At 30.5% G+C, this 16,519-nt stretch overlaps 4 protein-coding genes across 4 annotated transcripts in view; 2 read left to right on the forward strand and 2 right to left on the reverse strand.

Moving 5' to 3' along the window:
- The window catches only part of LOC135193686 (vitelline membrane protein Vm26Ab-like), a 378,568-nt gene that overhangs the window by 359,872 nt on the left and 2,177 nt on the right, over positions 1–16,519 (forward strand). The window lies entirely within an intron of this gene.
- The window catches only part of Tsen34 (tRNA splicing endonuclease subunit 34), a 234,808-nt gene that overhangs the window by 193,157 nt on the left and 25,132 nt on the right, over positions 1–16,519 (forward strand). The window lies entirely within an intron of this gene.
- LOC113403063 (sodium/hydrogen exchanger 8) lies at positions 107–6,680 on the reverse strand. Its single transcript, XM_026643508.2, has 7 exons — positions 5,267–6,680; positions 4,789–4,945; positions 4,161–4,315; positions 3,580–3,731; positions 2,393–2,521; positions 2,170–2,262; positions 107–1,637 (listed from the first exon to the last, which is right to left on the reverse strand). Exons 1-7 carry the CDS (start codon positions 6,453–6,455, stop codon positions 1,485–1,487), a joined length of 2,028 nt encoding a protein of 675 aa, XP_026499293.2. The 5' UTR covers positions 6,456–6,680; the 3' UTR covers positions 107–1,484.
- LOC135193699 (acyl-protein thioesterase 1) lies at positions 9,724–15,865 on the reverse strand. Its single transcript, XM_064217334.1, has 5 exons — positions 15,709–15,865; positions 15,612–15,643; positions 15,327–15,540; positions 15,043–15,216; positions 9,724–10,115 (listed from the first exon to the last, which is right to left on the reverse strand). Exons 1-5 carry the CDS (start codon positions 15,757–15,759, stop codon positions 9,924–9,926), a joined length of 663 nt encoding a protein of 220 aa, XP_064073404.1. The 5' UTR covers positions 15,760–15,865; the 3' UTR covers positions 9,724–9,923.

Consider the following 16,519-nt stretch of genomic DNA (forward strand, 5'->3'; position numbering starts at 1 on the left):
ATTTCTTTGTACACCAAACTTATTAAATCTCTCAAATTTTATATATAAATGAACTAAATATTCACTTTGCAAGCTTTTTTTACCCTATAGAAAAAAAAAACCATCATAGTAGGAACTTATTTATTACACAAATATTAATATTCACAATTTTAAATACATTTACTATATTGAAACCTCAATCCAAGAGGCTGTTCACAAGGAGAAAATTTTTAATACTTATTGCATACATACTTTTGGAAACACTTTCCCTACAAATAAAAAGTATTTTAATTCCCATAATTAAAAAGTACTTCACTGATTGAGTTGCTATCATTAAAATGTATAAACAAAATATTTTTGAAACCTAGAAGTAATCCAATATATTATTTTTGATATTGTGATGGTATATATTGTAAACATAAGTCAATACAACTAAAAATCAAGATAGCAAGTTATAATTATGAAGTGTCTTAAGGATATAACACACTAGCTTATAATGATCGAAATAATATGTCACAGTGAAGTTAAATTTCGATATTATCATTTATTTAAGCTCTATCTAAAACACATTAAAAAAAGAACTTTTTGTGAATATGAGTCATTATTTTTTTTGCATCGTAATTAGTAAAGTGCCAAAAACGAAAAAAAAATTGGGACCCGATTTGTGGCATGGTGGATGAAACCGCGAGATAGTGATTTTATAAATAAGGCAATAATCTAAATGTAATAAGATTCTATCATAGAAAATGATTATCTGTACATTCATATTTGAGCAAAAAAAAGGATACTTTCAAATTATAAAATATGTAGAATATTTATAAAATAATCTCATGATTTTGAATACTCAATTCATTATAAAAAATTAATAACTAAAATTAAGGATTTAAATCAAAATACCTCTCAAAATACATTAAATAGGGTGAATGCATTTATATCAACATGAATAATTTGAATACGTAAATTGAAACTATGTCATAGATAAAAAATACATTAACAAATATTCTCTAAGGCTAAGTACATATTTAATATGACACAACCAAAACACAATCTTCTTTGCTTTGGAGACTTCGACTAAATCTATGTGCCAATGCAAATTAATTTAATAATACAATTTGGTAATTCATTACTATTATTGACTAAATCAAGTTCAATATCACATGAGACAAAATTGTACTAACTGTTATCCTAATTTAAAAGTAGCAAAGATATAATAGCTAAAATATTTTTTTGTAAAGGAAATGTGCAGTAGTCATTTTTAATTATATAAAAATATGTCAATAAGTATAACTGTCAAACAATTTTATAATAAATATTAATACTATGAAAAAGATTAATTTATCACATACATTTAAGATTAAAATTTTACATTTTCAATGTCTTAGGCCCTGCCTACCTGACATGTACACAGTAACATTATTAAAACTTATGAAAAGCTTATATGTACATGTATAATCAATATACACTTGCAAAACATTAATATATTGCACTTCCATTTTATTTTTCTCTTATACGCCTCTTTGTAGATTTGTTTGAGAGTTAGAAAGGGAATTTGCTTGTAAGCTCTCATCCTCGTCTGTTTCATGATCATTAGATATTCTGATAGCTTGGTACCATTGATTTGTGAGGTCTGTCATCTGACTCTTGCAATCTTTTAATTCCTGAAATTGTATTTATATATTTTTTTATTTAAACAAAAACATATTTTAATATGTATATTACCGATATGCCTATTGATCCAAGGTCATACTGACAGGCCAAGACAACCACTTAGCATATTATGCCGATGCCGATATGCAGCATAGCACTCTTAGCGGAATTGGTAAGCTTATGGATAGTGTTTATTTTAAAATGTTGTTTCGATTTTATTTAAATTGCAGTAACTACTCGCTCTTGATGCTTCCTATTCTTTACGTTTCAAATGTATTGTTTTAATACAATTAAAAGAATATTAACTTCTTACTTTATTAGTTTTTATCACACTATAGATACCATTCACCATGACATAGACCATTTTTAGTTAGGGGTTTTAATAACTTTGATTACATAATTATTATATTATATTTAACACTTAAATATCATTATATGCGTGAGTGACGACGCTCTCCAAAACCGAAGTTTACCAATTACCACTTTTTAAAGCTCAATAAATATAAAAAATAATATTAATGATTGTAACTACATATATTTTACCTGATGCGTAAATCTCCTCGTGAAGAATGGTGTTAAATATTTCATATCCAACCTGACAAAGCCTTTAAGCCTTGTTGTGTGAGAATAATTCACCTAAAATAATGTAAAAAATATATTATCATATATATATTACTAATTAAATTAAAAATTATAATATATATTTGCAAACTATTAACACAATTTACATTTTACTGGTATAACATTTCTAACATAGATCGGTTACCTCAAGTTCTTCTTCGGTAATTTCAGACAAGTGCTCAGAGTCAATGGCTTGTCCCCACTCTTTTGTTTTCGACAAGCTAACTTCCTTCTGTTTACGTAAGGACCTCGATCGCTTTACTTTCTTGTTGGCCTATTGACAAATTCAAAATAATACAATATAACAAACTACCTGCATCCATAATTATTTAATAAAATTATAAAAATTAAATAGTGGATAAGCAGGTTCTAAATTGATTCTCAATAATATAGACGAGCAAGTGGTCATCACCGCTTATAGACATTAGAGCTATAAGAAATATTAACCCATTCTTAGATCGCTAATACACCGCCAACTGATGTTATGTTCCTTGTGCCTGTAGTTACTGACTCACCCTTTAAACCAAAATACAACAATATAATACGACTTATTTTATTTGGAAAACACACCAATTTTATAACAAACCTGTAGAGTTTTACATTGACGAGATTTTATAAAATTTTAAATTGATTGATAACCAACTGAGTAATTTAACAATTAATTATTAATTGTATCATATAAATGAACAAACATTAAGCTTAATTACATTGGAATTGTTAAATTAAATACACTGGAATAGCATGAGAAAATGAACCATCTGCCATCAAATAGAAATAAATTAAAAAAAAATGTGAGGATAGGGTGGTTCCTACCCCGACGAGCTTGTACGTAGCCTTATCGCCAAGTAAATTTAAAATAACATACGCATTCACATTCTACATTTCTCATTCATTGTAAAATCAACGACACTTCTTATTCATAAATTATAAATTAGTAAGGCCGATGTAAGATACTGCAAGAATTATCAAATTTATTAAAGCATACAAGAAAAGTGATGCCATTCAATATCAACTAAAGAAGCACAAAAAACACGTTTTCCTCATCATATGTAAATAGTGAATTATTAACTTATGTTCCATAAATGTTGCATCGATTTTGTAAATGCATTTAGGCCCTATCTCATAAATGCGTGAGTTTGATCGTTCCGCTTTCAAGTCTTAATGTTAACCGGTCATCATATATTTTTGCATACAAATTGTCAGGGGTACAGAAAAGGACATTCACAAAGGTACCACACCTACCACCGCTTCCCCCTTGCGCGGGCTAAGCCGCTGGAAAACTAGTGTTATACCTATTTGGCATATTGTTATTGTAATGTATATATTACTTACGCGTAAAAATTTCAATAACGGCATAGTCGAACCTCCGAAGAATAAAGTAGTAAACAAAACGATTATAAGAGTCGTTGTTATAATGACGTGACGTGTTTCATCAGAGAAATCCAGATGAAGTGATAACGCGTAAGATATGGCGCCTCGTAATCCTGAAATATAAATTCATGTATGAATCATAAAGTATTTCTTTTTACTTGAATAAGATAAATTTTACATAAATAATTTCTCATTGGCCTTATTAAAATTAAAATTCAAGCAGTAATGAAACCTTATATGGTTTTCACTAAGAAACTACCATTTTTTATATTGAAATATCATATTAAGTAAATGTAACCATATTATAGACCAGGCTTAAAAGGCAGGTATGTCCCTCTTTCATGTTGATCATGCATTAAAGAAATCGCATTTTATAATTCAGAATTAAACATATCACACGTATCTCTCCCCACTAGTCCCCAGATAATCGCATTGTCTATATACAAATGAGAAAAGCAATTTTTTGTAATGCCCTCCCCTCTGCTTAGTCGTTTAACTAAATTAAAAGATTTATAACATAATATTTTGGTAATTATACCTACCGCTAAACCACATTATAAACATCATTTTCTTTGTTATTTTGTGCTCCCTGAACTTGTTGCATAGCAGAGCAAGGGGGAAAATATTTGCAGCTCTTCCTAGTAAACATAGCACAATACTCCAAACTACTAGTGCTGGTTCAACACGGTGTCTGAAACTATAAATTTTGAATTGAGTTAGTATCATTTCTAGTATCATATTTTGGATTTGTATTTCTTATTTTAAAAAATATTTTGTATTTTAAAGTTATGCAACATGCTGAATGCTGCTATAAACATTGTTGAACTGTCTCATTGTATCAGTGGCTTGCTTATAAAGCTGCAGATCCCAAGGTTCAATTTAATAGTCATTTGATTTTATTATCTAGGAATCCACAGTAAAGACCCAGAGTTAGTAAATTGACAACTTTTAACTTAGCATGCCTCAAAAGGAAATAAACCTGTTGGTTATCTGTTGTGGACCTGATATTATCCAGCCAATTGAGATTGCTTTATTGGACTGGTGTATGCAAACACAAGTGCATTCTCTCACTTGTATATTACAGTATATGTACTCTTTCAGATTACTCATATTTGTTGTTATTATGTCTAGAGTGTATTATCATTACTTTAATAGTAGAATTATATTTACCTAAATATAGCTAGTCCCAAATATGCAAAGACACATGTTTCAGCAATAAATGCAAGAGTCCTCATAGTTTGTTGCATAGTAACTTGAGTTACAGTTGAAAGATTAAAATGAGTATAGTGCGACATCACAATTCCACAAAACAATATTGCCATTATTCCTGTAATTAAATGATATTATAGGCTTAAAAAAGTAAAAAAAACTAAAATATTTAATATACATCAGTTATTCAGAAGGTTTTTAATTTTAAAATGTTAATTTTAATAACAATGTAATATAATTCTAGTACTTATAAATGATGTTAATGAGGCAACTTATTGTTTAGTGTACATAGTAAAACATATCTAACTGCACTCATTAATATTGGTTAAGCTAACTATAGCACAAATCAAGTACTAATAATAAAAACAATAACATAAGCTTGTTTTTTTTTATCGGGCAAATGGAATTTATTTATTGGTTATTAATAATATTAACTGACCTGATAAATGAATACCTTCAGCCAATACATAAGGAGCATAAGTAAACACCAACATCATACCAAATTCAAGAGATGGATTCTTACGAAGATCTACATGTTTTAAAAGAAGTGCACTTATAAGTGCAAAAAGAACTCCAATACCGGCTGATGCAAAGAACATTAACCAAAAACGGTTTATTGCTGACAAAATAGCTTCAGTTGTAGACATCAAGGGATCATTTGAATCTAAAACAGCTGTTGTAAGGACAATAGCAACTGCATCATTCAATATACTCTCTCCAAACACTAACATGTTCAAAACTGGATCAACATCAAGTGCATGAAATATGGCTACAGTAGCTACAGGGTCTACAGCAGAAATGAGAGAACCAAAGGCAAATGATTCAACAAAACTCAACTTATAAACTACTTGAGCCAAACCCAACAAGTAAATACCAGCACCAATCACAAATGCAGATATAGCAGTTCCAACTATAGCAAACAATAAGATTGAACCTATATTTTGGAAGAAATTTCCCTTATGTAGATTATACCCTGATTCAAAAATTATGGGTGGCAACAGAACAAGAAAGAATGCAGTTGGCGAAAAAGCCTCTTCCTTCCTCCAATTAGCAATATTTTTTATTGACATCAGGTTGATAATCATACCAATCAATGCACCTAAAAATACTATAACAACACTTTCAGGCAGGTATGAAAAGCCAGTTTGTAGCATCAGATGGATTAAAAGTATGCCAAGAGCCAATATGCAAAGTACAAAGAATATAGCCATTGAACTGTTATGTTCATCTTCAGCTGAACTTTTGCCAGGTAGTGGTGCTGCATCTGAAGGATTCACATCAGACGCATTAGGAGTAGCAGATGATGAAATATTTACAGGTACTACGGCCAATATGGAAGAATTTGAAGGTCCTACATCATAAACAATATTAGAAGCTTCAGTTGAACTTGTTGTTGAAGTAGTCGAATTAGTTAAATGATCCGTTAAATTAGATTCGCTGGAACTTGCGATGTTTTGCACAGTATCTCTTTTTGACCTTGGTACTTTCCAGTTAAACATTTCATCATTCATTATTTCATTGTTTGTATTCTTTGGCATTGGCCCTATGTATTCATTTTCGCCCAAAACTTCACGTGGAACACCCAGCAAACAAATCCACACACAAAAGAGTAATTTTAATATAATCATTTTGTACAATATTGTTTACGCGATCAAACTGGTTATTTATGATGTTGAACTGTTCAAATAAATAGTTATTACTCTTTTATATTTGTACCCTGAATATTTTCATAGTTCCACAAGCTTACACTAACTTAGATCGTGTTTAGTATTTATAGCATAGTTAAATAGTTATTACTAATTCTCAGTTCTTATTTATATTCGGCCTAGTTGGTTTCCGGTTCTTGATGGATTTACGAATTACCAAAAAACATAACTTGTGCAGTTGTCAAGATCAGCTGACAGTTCATCATTACGTGATACTTCTTGCTGACACTGACAAGATGACGAACAGAATATATCTGTGACTATTAATAGGGCAACACTTTTTGAAATATAAAAATGTATCAAAAAAACGTTTTATGGTTTACATATTATTTTTATCTTTCTTAATACCGCAAGGATTACATTAAACTATAAAAGTATAACTCATTGCGAAAAAAATATTCAAGTCCTTATTTTGTAAAATGAGTAGGCAATAGAGTCAGTAATGAATGTGAACTGATAACACAGGTCGACAGGTCTAAAATGGGTCATTACATTGCTATAAAATTGTAGTTATCATTTCAGTTACAAGAAATATAATTATTAGAATTGACAAAAAGAAATTCGTACTATTTCATTACCCCCCTGAAACGATTAAAATTAAATAATAATAAAACATTTTTTTATCTTTAAGTATTAAAATACTTACAAAACTTAGTAGACACTTAGAAAATATCCGTTGAAATATTGCATATGTATTCGTATACACATTTTATGGTTAGTTATTTTTATTCTCTGTATATCAATCTTAAATCATAGCAAAATAAGGTATGTCTATGAATAATATAAGTATATTGAGATAATTGAATGGGGCTTGGAGGATGAGTTCTTCTTAAAGAGGGACCTTATACAATTGCATTGTACTATATTGTTAACAGAAGTGTAGTATAGTACTATTAAAGTGTAAAGACAAAGATAAATCGAGATTTAATATGTTTTGTATGTGAGATAATCAGATACTCATTATACAAAATTAATATAGAGATTAAAAACAAGCAGAAAAAGTGTGTTTTTTTTATAAGCGTGTTTTGTAGACCTATTTGAAATTATTTCATATTTTTGTTATTACTGATGACTTGGAACACCAACACAAACCAACGACCACCACACCAAAACCTCAACGAAATGTTTGATGTTGTCATGTTACATTGAAATGTTTTTATTCGTATAGCCTATTTCAATCGAAGTAGGAATAAAGATAAACAAACCTTAAATTTACTTATTTGATGCAATTTGCTAAAAACTAAGCTACATGGTGCACTACTAAGAGTTTATAATGAATATATATTTATTCATAATACATCACTTAACTGCTTATCCACTTTAATTTTACTTCCAAAATTCCAATAACAGTTTCGTCGACGTGCAAAACGTTCGTTATTTTTCCAAGAAGTTAATTTGCTTTGATTTTTTTCTATAAATAATGTTTAATGTGTAAAACTTGCAATCAAATGAAATATATTTATTGTTAATACATCAAGTTACATACATCAAGAGGCCTTGTACCCCTAAACTAGGACCCCGTATCTTAAGGACCAGTGTCTTCCCAGTCAGTGTTTACATTTATTATACTTATTTTTAAGTTTAAATTTTATGTTTAAATATTTTAACTAATAACTAATGTGGTAAGGAATTTTCTTTATTATATGTATTATAATATAATATATGCATGCGTGTGTGCGTGTGTGTTATGTCTGGGCGTGTGTGTGTTTAACGATAATATGATTAGTATATTTACATATTATGTTATATTTCCAATCGCTCCTCAGGCGTAGTTTATTTCATTACTTTATCTTTATATTCATATATAACTCTTTTTAAATAAAAAATATTTTAAACATTAATTTTCCAAAATTAAGAGAATTTAATATAAAAAATAAGTAATACTATTTAATAAAAAATACACACACGTGGCGCACATATTTCCACAGCGCTATCACACATATGTGGTAAATTTCTTGAATTAGGACCGACTATTCGCTCCGCGCGCTCTACTACCTGGATAAGACAATTACACGAATAAGACAACACCACTGGGCCAACTAGGCCCTGAACCTACGTCAAAGCTAAATCTCACGGTAGCTGAGGCTACCGGTGAGGAATTGTCCGGTTAAGGAGGGCAACCTAGAGGCTCGTACCCGGATTGACCTAACGGCCAAGCTGGAAGACCCTACTGCAACCGCGCGCTCTGTTTGTGTTTTGTTTTATAATCTGAGAATGGATGTAGAAACTTACAAAGTATGTCTTATAACTGCCACAATGTATATATCTTGAATGTATATTATTTAACGTCTAAGGTTAATTTATTGCCTTCTTAATTCAAATGCTGGTAGGGCTTTGTGAATACCAATCTGCTTAGCCACCACCCCACCATCATAAATATTATATCGTCAAACAGCAATACTTAGTTTTATATAATACTCATAGTCAGCAATACTTAGTAATTTACCATTTAATAAATATAAAAAGTTTATAAAAACTAAATTAATCAATAAATCTTATTAATCATGTAAATAATACTTTTTTATAAAAAAACGCCTCGATTTAGGCTCGGATTTCATCAAAGGATTGATTGAATACTAATTGTCAACAGCATTGTAAATCTGATTATTTCATAAGAGCAACTATGCGAGTTTCTTGCCGTTTCTTCTCACTAGAGGCTGCTTTCGGAAACGGTGGTGTTTAAATATTGACGACTCGAAAACGCTTAATTGTTAAGTTTACTTGAATAAAATATATTTGATTTACTAGTGGTGTGTATAATACAAGCATGTCTTCGGATTTGAAGGTAGTAGCAACAGCTTAATAAAAAGAAAATTCTACAATTTAGTCCTTATGCTAAATATTTGCAATATAATTAATAAAATATACGTTGCAAACGATTAGCTTAATTAGTCTCTCAATTAACAGCCTAGCGCCTTAACTAAGCGGTTTCATTGAAATTCAGCCAATACATCTTCCGTTCATAGAATAGAGGAATTTACTCACCTGAAAATTACTACTTGGAGTACGTAAGTAGACACATTATTAATAATACTTGAACCAACTTCCCACAAAGGAAAAAATCATCATTAAAATTAATTGAAGTTGAAAGTTAATGAATTTTTGATAGGTAAATTAGCTTAAAATTGTTTGTCCAGGTAGTTTGAAATGACTATTTAGGTACCTACAGGGGCTGATGAAACAAGCTAAATGCCAGTAATATACTTTATTTGATAGCTAGCTTTAAATACACAAATATTTGGTAAATGAGAATTCATGACTGGTTAAAATAAAATATTTAATTCATTACCTACAAGTTAAAGATGTTGCACTTTTAATAAAATTTAAGTTTCATTTACAAATAAAATAGATATCTATAAGTACATGGATTTAATTATTTTTTCATATATTTTATTTATTAGCAGGTAAAGTTTTCTCTATAAATGCTCTCATATCCTTAAGTTCTGATTCTGATGAGCTGTGTGTCAAACCCTGGTAAGTCATGAATTCAATGTTCTTCATGAATGTTTTCAAGAACGAAGCTGTCATTTGCCCCCATTTGAAGGGAACAACTGGATCGCAGTCACCATGCGCTTGGAAAATCTGAAATTAAAAAAAAAATCGTCAAAAATCTTTTAGGTTACGCAGATTTATAACTGTTTAATATATTAAATGACAGACGAACAACTGAACTTATACTCTATTCCAACCCTAAGAGGAGAAAAGCCAAATAAACAACATTTGACAACAAATTGACGCGATATAGATCGAGAGCTTGATTAATCTATGATATTCACCATGGATTTGTGAAAAAATGGCATTTAAACATCGACGAAACTGTTATCGGAATTTTGGAAGTAAAATTAAAGTGGAAAATATACATATATAAATAAAAACATACTAATCATAATCTTTATTAGTGCACAATATCGCTGAATTATTAGCAAATCGCGTGAAATACGTAAATCTAAGATTTGTTTATATTTTTTTCTACTCCCATTGGAATAGGCTATAGCAAAATGAGTTTGATTGACGATTCTAGCCGTACGTTGTATTCGGTCAAATGAAAGAAGCTTAGTGAACTATTGTCCTCCGATGTGAAGTACGTACTATCTCACCATGGTAAGTAAACCGAGTTTTTAAACGTTAAATAAAAAGGACTACGCTCGACACGTTAACACAAGTATACAGTGCAAGTTCGTAGTTCGACTCACACTTGACCATTTTTCAGGAGGCCATGACCACAACCTTTTTTGAGGACTAGATCCACGCCTGATTGGGAATGCAATGATTGTCTGGCCTTTCTTCCCTTTGTTATGTAAATGTAGTTATTGATTAAAATAAAGACAATAGCCTTTTCAAATATGGAACTGTGAATAACTTGGTATTATACATTTTAACTTTAAAGTGAACATGTAAAGTGAATGTATACATGGCCATTTTTTAGCGCAATATTATCTATAGGATAGAAATTGACAGACGTATGGTTGCTTTGAAACACGTCTGTGTCACTACGTACGTTTCCCTATGTGTAAATTAAGATACATTGAAAACATATATTTTTTAAATTCAAATAACTTTATGTTTTAATAAACCAAGCGCATTAATGTGTGTATTAAGATATATAAAAAAAAATATATCTTTATCAGTTTCATCTGATAAATCTTCATAATCTTCGCTACTAACAACGCTGTCATCTTCATATATTTAATTTACACAAAAAACACTCCATAACTATTTAGCAGCATACAAAATATTTCTGGAAATTATTACTCAAGAGACAAAATAAAATACGTGGTCAGCTGAAAAAATGTTTGCACGTTTATGGTTGACACTAACGTCAGATATCTAATACGCAGTAAGCAATGCTCTGCGCATGCATACCGGTGTTATTTAGGTGTACTAGCAATATACGGAAAATAAATAGATTTTTAATTTCATAAATTTCTAATATGTATTCAATTGTAGGACCGCGATATCGTGCCACGCAATTAGGACAATGTGACTATTAAACGATATAAATATTAACTAAGTAAAAAAAAAAACTGCTGGATAGTAATCATTTTTAATGACTTAATTATTTTGAGATTTAACAAAAAACAGTTAGCAATAATTTTCAAGAATCATCAAATCGACATATTTTATCCCTGCTACATCTGTTAACTACCACAATCGAGAGTTTTCGTACAGGAAATTGTTGGGCGTCTCATCATAATGATGGCATATGGCATCGGTATGCCGTAGAAAAAATGTTCTGCCTATAGACATTGGCACCGTTTGAAATTTTAAACGTTTCTTAGATAACCAATACGCTACAGACCTTGTGCGCAGAGATGTTATGTCTCTGGTACCTGTTTTATGTAGTTGCACTGCTGCGGAGCACAATAAGTGTTGCGCCTGGGTGGACGAATATGAGGAATTGGTGGCATTTACCCAAACGGGCTTGCACAAAGCCCTACCTCCCAATCAAGATTTCTACGAAAAGGGATATAAAATGGAAAGGGAAATGCACCCATGAACTAGATGTGATCCGAGCATAATTAAAAAACGATTATAAATTGTAAGAAGCGTGTTTTACACCAACAATATACGGTCCTCCTAACTACCCACATAATAAAACGTCAAAGGATTGAAATGAAGAGAAAGTATCTAGTTTGAATTTTACCACGTTAAGTTACCACTACATAATTATTTTGTAATTTCATATATGAATATCATGAATAATAACAGATTTAGTGAAGATAAGATAGACTTCCGCAGAGGGATTATTTCGGATTTCATTTCACATTTCTTCACGATATAACGCACACAATTTGCAACAAACGTAGATAGATCGTGATATTATAATTTGTATACTCGACAGTAAAGGAAAACACTACAATTATGAGGAAACCCGCGTCGTCAGGAAATTGGAAACAATATGAGATATGTAGGTACATATGTAAGTATATAACCAAGCAGAAACATCTGTAGAGCGGTGTCGAGAAATAAGGTCGAAACTCTTCGCCTTGACCTTTGTTCAGAAGCGGGACAATTAGGCGTTTATTATTTATACTTATTTTGTACAAATACTTTCATGTTTTGACTAATATATACATATATATTTAAAAGGAGTTTAAATGTGTTGCATTATAAATATGCAATAGACGTAAAACAATTGACATAAATATGGATGATATTATGTTACGTTATTTATTACACTATGTATAAATCACGTGTCAAAACTACACTCTGTACATCATTAATTACCATCGTTACATTATAGTTAAATTAGAAAGCATTAATCAATAGAAATCATAATCATAATAATATCATGGACTCATAAATACGTTTTGTTTTTTTTTTAAGTTTTTTTCTACTCACGCAAAGACTAATCCGATTGATATGTCAATAGTTAGAGAGAAAGTTTTTAAGTCGGCGCATTTCAGACAAATATCGGCTGAGCTGTAAGGATTCGTATAATATTATATTCTCACACCAAATGTACATCGCTGCATCGACACCCTAATCCAATCGAAGAACGAGTAAAGATAAACCTTCAATTTGCATATACATATCATACAATTTGCTTATATCTCTGCATTATGCACTAAACATCTTTATTAATATATCTTTAGAAATAATACGACACTATTTCATTTCACTACTTATAACCAATTAAATTTTACTCCAAAGTTGCAATAACAGCTTCGCCGGACTTCAGAGCTCCATTTTTTTACAAAACAATATTGAATATCACAGATTATTCAAGATATCGGCCAATAATTTCGAGTGTCAATTCAATATCAAAGTTGTTTATTTTTCTTACTCCTCTTGTGGTTGGAATAGACTATCCAGGTGCTCTAATGAAGACTCGCACCACGTAAAGCGCTCATTGCGGAATATGAAACGTGGCACGCTCCAACGGCATGACCATTTCCGCTACTGTTTAGATTCGAACACAATGGACCTAACATATCAAGAACTTTATATGCCGTCTATCTGAGCGTGTCCGAATTAGTACCCACCCACTAACTTGTTTCGCATCTATTTCAATTTATTTTAATAGCGCATTTTTAAAAGGATTTGATCTATCTATAATCAATTTAATTTAAGAAACAGAGGAATTTAATTTATTATTTATAAAAAATCATCTCGGTTTGTACTACGATATGATAACTTGACCTGACTTAGATCAATCACATAATTAATTAACAAAACAAGAAATAATTTCACTTAATTTATCTAGTATAAATTATATAATAAAACTGCTGTACTACTAGTGTTAATGTTATATTTTAAAACGATGAAAGTATTTATGAGGTTTTGGTCGCGTGACATAATCGAAAGTCGAAAAAACTTACAGGCTCGGTTTTCCTACTATTTAAAAAAAATGCGGTATCGAAGGTATAGAGTTTTTTTTTAACAATATTAAATGAAATGGTGTGTAGTTAAAGTTTAAAATTATTATGATATTTTAAACTAGTTTAGCGAGTCCAGTTTCTCGTATCGCATTGGTTGAACCTGCACTATTAGTTTCCTATTTCAAAATCAGCTTACGTTACTTTGCTAACAACTTCAACGTGAAAGCGCGGCGCACTGTTGCCTTTTTTTATTAGTACAACATTGAAAACTGAAAAATATTGGATATAAGGTAGGGCTCTAATTATACACACGATAAGTCAAGTCAGTAGCTAATCTTGTTACAGCCTTGAGTTTCGTTGGTTAATTTTTTCGTATTTACGCAAAAACTTTTAATTCGATTAACACTGATACTCAATCACATTTATTGTATATAAGTATTTTTAATGACATATAGCTTAACGAGTGATTAATAAGACATTAAAATTATTAAAAAGTAATTTATTTATGACTAGGCATTCATGTTAAAATAAATACAGAGTAATTTTAATATATGAAATTTTAAATCAAAATTGCTGAAATATTGTCTACTTTATTTGTTACCTTTTAATGTCAACTGTGTTATCAATACATTAAAAAACAAAAATAAAATTTCACTTTAATAAGAGAATTGGTAATGTTTTCAATATACTTATATGGGCTAATATTACAATGTATTGTAATTTTTTGATGGCTTTCAAAGACATTTGCTTATCATTCGTAAATATCACAAGCAGTCAAAGGCCATGGATTATTTTTAATGAAATGATGGAAACAAAAATGTGGAGTACTGTAGGTTCTTTACTAAGAACATCTAGAATCCAGTGGTATCATATGCTACAGATTATATGAATAACAAATGTAACATCCTACAGTTTTTACAAAATAAAATTTTCAAAACCTGGTAGTATTGAACAGTGATCTTAGTCATCACATAATTATTTTTAAACATCATCATCCTAGTGATTTATTTCATATCTGCATTAAGACATTTTATCACAAGCTAATTGTGTTAATTGTGAGATAGGAGGTGAAAACCCAAAATGTATAATATTCAAGCATGCCAAAAGTAGAAATTTAGTTTTATATTTATAAAATTTAATTATAAATTCAGGATAATATATTTTAAATTTTAAGCTTTACTACTTACAGGTAAGTCTCTGGGAGCTTTCACAATTTCAGGAAAGTAGGCATATCTTGGTAACCAACAGGAAAGTGACATAACACCAGCTAAAGACTCGGGATATGTCAATGCTGCATGAAGAGCTAAAGCCCCTCCTTGAGAGAATCCACCTAGTAAAATTCGATTGGCAGGTATACCAGCCTAAAAAAGGTTTATATTAAAGATTTCAATTAAAATATATGTAAATAGTTATCATCATCATATTCTGATTATATATATCTAATTTAAATGTATATCAAATAAAGACTCACTCTGACTTCATCAGCAATCAATCCATGCACAAGGTCTGATGCTCTCACAATGCCTTCCTCGTCTTCGGCGGCTGTGGCATCCAATGTTTTTAAATCAAACCAAGAGGGCATACGAAATCCGGCATTTAATGTTACTGGTATCGTAGAAGCCGTCGGACAGATCACCTTAACATGAGGTCCCCTAATAGCAGCAATCGTGCTTGCCCAGCCATGGCTGAAATTAAATGTGTACTTTAGAAGAGATCATAAATGCGATAACACTAAGAACATAGTACAAACACTCACCCCGTATCTCCGAGTCCATGTAAAAATATAAGCTGAAATAATATAGTACTATATTATTTAATACAAAAAATATTGTATAGTTTTATAATTTGCTCACCGATGCTGTCTGTTTTGCTGTAGCAGCAATTATTACAGGATTCGGTTCCATGGTCAGATAAGTATGTGAAAATCAATAAATAGTACTGTCCGCCGCAACCAACTTAACCAACTTGACAAGACTAAAGATTAAAGAGTAAACGTATGAAGACAGACTGACAGAAACAAAAAGTTGCCCGCTTCATAAGTATTGCCCATTAATGTGTTAATAGGCAATTCTTAAGATTAGAACTATATTATAATACCTATTTATAAAAAAGATTCGTCTGGTATATAGGAATACTATTGTATCCGTTTATTCCCCTACCTTAATTCCAGACGCTCAGACCTTGTAAAATAACCGGTAAATTAATAGGTAGCCCAGGTTCAAGCCCACTTGTGTTGGAGTGCTTTATAAATAAACACATCAGAGTCAGAGGAAAGAGCGCCAAAAAAATATTTTTGTGAAATGAGATTTGAAGTAATAACTTTAAGTTGTGTACTTTTCCTTTTCTTGAAAATAGGTATGTAAATAACAACTATTGTATAATTGAATTGAAAACTAAAAAGCAAGATAGATTTGTTCTATTAAACTCTTAAAGGTACAGAAATTAACTTAGAGTAGGTCCTTAGAGTAATGAGAAATTATTGACAACAATTAATTTTAAATGAACAGCTCCAAAGGAAAGGAGCTAATAATGTTTAAATTGTCCAGATATGAAATTTGACAGTTCATTCAAAGTTGTCAACACAACGTTATTTTATTGCTAACACTACATATAATATTACTCTTTACAATCTAACGTCAACTTAATTATGAGATCTTTGTTCTT

The sequence above is a fragment of the Vanessa tameamea genome, chromosome 16 (assembly GCF_037043105.1).
Source record: "Vanessa tameamea isolate UH-Manoa-2023 chromosome 16, ilVanTame1 primary haplotype, whole genome shotgun sequence".
Classification (NCBI taxonomy): Eukaryota; Metazoa; Arthropoda; class Insecta; order Lepidoptera; family Nymphalidae; genus Vanessa; species Vanessa tameamea.